Source organism: Podarcis cretensis (genome assembly GCF_951804945.1).
Source record: "Podarcis cretensis genome assembly, chromosome: 5".
In the NCBI taxonomy this organism is placed as follows: Eukaryota; Metazoa; Chordata; class Lepidosauria; order Squamata; family Lacertidae; genus Podarcis; species Podarcis cretensis.
The window spans coordinates 102,354,093-102,358,594 of record NC_137174.1 but is presented as its reverse complement, the minus strand read 5'-3'; the positions used below and the strand labels follow the sequence as shown (position 1 = coordinate 102,358,594).

The window sequence follows — 4,502 nt, the reverse complement described above, 5'->3', positions numbered from 1 at the left end:
CAGGGTGTCAGCCAAACCTCTCAACTTTGTACCACCTGCAAATTTGAACAGCAGAAGCACAGCGCCAAGACAGAGGCTCCATGGCCCTCCACATGGTGCAGAATCATCAGAGGGGCATGTCAGGGTTGACCCACCAAATGTGCTATGGTCTAGCCAACATTTTGCCAGTGTCTGCCAACAAGACAGGGCTGGTTCCCCTTTCCACCCAGGAACTTGCCAAAGCTACTTAGGAAAGAATCAATATACCCAGCTTCCTGACCTGAAGACTTAAAACAGCCCCTAGTTCTAGCTGCAAAAGGCTGGGTCTAGGTGCTTTCACAAACTCCAGGCCCTAGTAAGTGTTTATCTGCAGGCTGAGGTCCATCACTTCCCCATGGCTAGTCCAGGGGCATTGCTGTGCTCCTCCCCACCTTATACAAGGGAGCATGATACATGGAGAGCAGGCCTTAGGATCCACTGTCCACTCTAGAGCAACAAGGGCTTCCCAGGATCCCAGGCAGACTCACAAATCTGCTGTCAGAGACCCTTGGAACCAGAGATGCACAGTCCCTCTGGGACACAGTCCCTTTAGGGCCAAGCAGGGAGCAAAGCCATTTTTGTGCCGCATGGGAAAAATTAGGAAATCTGTGTGTGTACATATGTGAGACACTTCAGAATAGGAGGAAAAGGTCTTTTTTGCACATAGCATTGATAGGCGGCCTTATCATGACCTCCCTCCCCTCTGCTACTGTGTGGATTAAATTCAGGGGTCACTTTTGAAGATAAAAGGGAATTGGCAAGGAACTTATCAGGTTTAGCAGGCCATGTGATTTGGCCCTTTATGAGCAGCCAGGCAAACAGAGTGAACTCATGGCTGCCAGGAGAGCCCCAGCTCAGGGTCCTGCATCCTCACCCCCCCCCCCCCACAACCACACCGCCTGCTGCACAAAGGACAGAGCTGCACCCACAGCAGGCTATTGCAGCACACACAATGCCAAATGTCTTTTTTATTTTTATCAAATAACTTCCAAAAGGAAGGAAAGGCTTTCCTCGTTGTTAAGAACAAGCAGGTCTTTGGTGTCACTGAAAATAAAAGGAGTTGGGTAGAGACAAAGCCAGAAAGAGGGTGTGTGGGGGGGGAGAGGTGGACTTGGAAATGTGGACTCTCTCACAAGCGTGTGCACACTTGCACAGGCCACGTGAAAAGCCACAGGAAAGAAAAGGGAGAGGAGAGCATTTGCTACGGTACAAATGAAGGCACAATCCAATATGAACAGTAGACAGCTATTTACAGCCAGAGAACCAGAAGGTCACTGGCTCCCTCGGAGGAAGCGAACCCAGAGCCCTGGCCACAGGGGTGGGGCACTCCAAGTCCTGACCCAAAGTCCAGAGGCCGAAGGGTGGGTGGGCCACCAGCCCCTCGCCTGCTTTCACCAAGGCCTCCACACCGAATCTGCTGAAAGTGATGGGGCGCCAGACGCAGGAGAGACAGAGGCAGCGGGGGGCAATGCCGACCCCATGCCCCCGTCAGCGTAGAGGGGGATGACGGCGTTGCTGTGCGGGGGCCCAAAGGCCGTGCTGGGGATGAGGAAGGCGAACTGCCCGTCGGAGGCTGGCACCAGCTGGAAGCCTCCGTACAGCTTGGTGCTTTCCCCGGCTGGGCTGCCCAGCTTGCAAGGCACAACACCAGCCGCAGGGGGCACCGCACCTGCTGGGATCTGTACCAGGGGCTGCCCGAAAGAGGGGCCGTGCTGGCCCCCGGGGGGCGCAGGGTGGGGTGGCAGCGGCAGTGCAGCGGAGGACGGCTGAGGGGTGGGATAGTTCATGGCGTTGATCTGGCTCATGCAGCTGGCCAGGTGTCCGAGGAGTCGGGTTCGCACCTCAGCGTTCACCCCCTCGCAGGTGGAGAGGAAGCGGGTCACCTCGTTCATGCACTCGTTGAATCCGGCCCGGTATTTACCCAGCACAGTGGGGTCTGTATTCAGTGCGGCTGGAAGAAAGGAAGGAAAGAGGCAACCCTCAGAAAGACAGAGAGACACAGAGCATTCAGCCTTGGGAAGGAGGGAGAGACAGCCAAGAAAAGTGTCACAGGGCTTAACAGCGACACACACACACAAACTGCAGGGGGTTGATCTAGATGATGCTTGGGATCCCTTCGAATTCTAGCATTCAAGGGCATAGATCTCTGCAGCGCAGAAGCAGCCTCCATTCAGAGGCTGCCTGCCAAGGTTGCACACAGCTTTAAACAAAGGGAAGCCTTAGCAAGGAGAAGGGGGGGGGGCTCTCGCCTCCTACGGCAGGAGCAGCAGGATGTGTCCCGTTTGCTTCTCATTATCCCGTCCCCATTTCCTCTGCCTGCAAGCTGCCACCCTCTCCCTTCTCTCCCCCCCCCCACCTCTTTTCCGGAACAGTAACAACTTGGAGTTGTGGCTATAAATAAGACCCAGACCGTGGGAAAGGCCGCCTTCGCCAAGTCAGTAAAACACAGCTTGAATGGCATTCAAAACCGCAGGCGGAAGTCTGGAAGAAATCACCTCTGGAGAGGGAGGGGGAGAGAGGGAGGGGGGCAGGGAGGGGGGGGGGACACGCGCTCTCTCTCTCGCGCGCGCGCACAGCCCGGCCAACCACTCACTCGTCATCTGCGCTCGCTGCAGGTTTCTCAAATGCTTGACTGTCATTTCTAATATGTCCGCTTTCTCCAGCTTGGAGTGCCGGGAGCTCTGCAAGACAAGGGGGGGGGGGAGAGTGAGCACCAGGGGGCGACACGCTGGGGGGGGGGCGAGGGAGAGAGTCTGGGCACAGGAGGATCTCAAAGGAGGGAAAGAGGGATGAATCTCAGCTGGAAAGCGAAGGAAGACCCTCACCCCCAGGTCCCAGAAGGGCATTTTCCCAGAAAAAGGGGGCTGGCAGGTCACCCCCAGGCAACTCCACAAGGTTATCCGCACTGATTGTGAGGGTGGGATTTATCGTCGGGATGTTAAGATATACTACTTGATAAATTTACAAAGAACATTTAATTAATTGATTGATAATTAATAAATACTAATTAATAATAATAGCAGCAAGGCCATGGGAAGACTTTGGACCCTGGAAGGCCATGGGGCTCCTGGCTTTTTGAAGTGGGGGGAGGGCACACCTCACAGGGGGGTGGTGAGAATGACGTCCCGCAGCCTTCCCGGGCTGGGGGGCGTCCAGCCTCCCTGAATGCACAGCCTGCCTGGGGGTCGCCCGGCCTTCGGGAGCCGGAGATGGGGGCCCGCGCTCCAAGACCCTTTCCCGCGAGGGCCGATGCCCCCACCCGCCGCCCGGGAGGTTCCTAGTTTCTCCGGCCACTTACGTCCTTCTTGAGCGCGTCCAGGATGAGCGTCTTGAGCTGCCCGAGGCTCTCGTTGATCCGCGCGCGCCGCCGCTTCTCCATGATGGGCTTGGACGACTGCAAGAGACAAGCGCCCGTCAGACCCGCAGGAAGGAGGGAGGGAGGGAGGGAGAGACGGGGAGGGGAGCGGAGAAGAGCGGCCCCCGACGCCCCGCCGGCTGTTACCTTCCGGTGGTCCGAGGCCGTGCGGGGCTTGTCGGGCGTGGCGTGGATGCTGGCCGGGGTGGCGGCCACGGGCGACGAGGAACTCTTCTCCATCAGGTCGGCGGGCATCCTGGCCCCCAGAGAGGCTTGGCGGGGCAAGCTGCTAACGCCGTCGCGAACCCCTCCGGTCGTGGGAAAAAGCGTCCGCGGCCGTCGAGGGTGCCAGGCGAGCGGCTCTCCGGGTGGTGGCGAGTCCAAAGGAGCCGGAGCTGCGGGGCTGGAGGCGCGTCTGCTTCCCAAGCCGCCCTGGCAACCGGGACGCGCACGGCCAGGCGGGCGCGCGCGGTGGAGCAGCCCGGAGGGACGGGGCGGGTCACAGGCGGCGGCTGCCTGGCGCGCGCTCTCCGTCGTCTGCTGCTGCTGCTGCTGCTGCCGCCTCCCTGCGCGGCGCAATCCCGGCCGCCTCCCCGCCCGGCGGCGCCTATTTATAGGCTGCGCTGCACGCGAACGGCTCGTGTGAAACTTCCCAAACTTTCTTTCCCACAGTGACTTTCAGCCAATGGGAGCCGGAGGCACGCGGCCCCGCTCGTGGACGGCGCGCACCCATTGGCCGCCAGGCGCAACGCCCGGCGGCCAATGGCGCGCGCCCGGACACCCCCCCCCTCCCCGCCACCGCCACCCCGGGCACCAGGGGCCGCCCTGTCAATCACCAGCCGCTCGCTTGGCTTTAACCCTTGCTGTGCCGCGCGCCCGGACACCCGACGGGTTCGGGGCTCCGCCTCGCAGCCGGGTCTCGGGGGCTCGCTCTCCGGAGGGGGAAGCTTTTCCCCCTGTGCGGCAGTTAAATGGGGATCCGCTAAGGATCCCCGGCCGTCCACCGACGGGGCCGGGGAGGGTCGCTGGCGGGTGAGGGGAGGAACCCCCTTAGCTGATGTCCTGCTCACGTGAAGACGGGGCTTTCCTCGACCCCGTCCCCAATGCAGGATGCGGCTGTTTGGGGAGG

At 60.2% G+C, this 4,502-nt stretch overlaps 1 protein-coding gene across 1 annotated transcript; it reads right to left on the bottom strand.

The window, feature by feature from the left end:
- Positions 1-968: 968 nt before the first annotated feature.
- HES1 (hes family bHLH transcription factor 1) lies at positions 969-3,856 on the bottom strand. Its single transcript, XM_079976563.1, has 4 exons — positions 3,521-3,856; positions 3,317-3,412; positions 2,612-2,699; positions 969-1,969 (listed from the first exon to the last, which is right to left on the bottom strand). The coding sequence occupies exons 1-4, from the start codon at positions 3,626-3,628 to the stop codon at positions 1,410-1,412; spliced, it is 852 nt and encodes a 283-aa protein (XP_079832689.1). The 5' UTR covers positions 3,629-3,856; the 3' UTR covers positions 969-1,409.
- Positions 3,857-4,502: the final 646 nt, after the last annotated feature.

Coding starts and splice junctions, on each gene's coding strand:
- HES1 (XM_079976563.1), bottom strand. CDS start 3,628: ATGCCCGCCGACCTGATGGAGAAGAGTTCCTCGTCGCCCGTGGCCGCC. Junction 3,413..3,520: donor CGGCCTCGGACCACCGGAAG/GTAACAGCCGGC, acceptor TGTCTCTTGCAG/TCGTCCAAGCCCATCATGGA. Junction 1,970..2,611: donor GCAGCGAGCGCAGATGACGA/GTGAGTGGTTGG, acceptor CCTTTCTTCCAG/CCGCACTGAATACAGACCCC.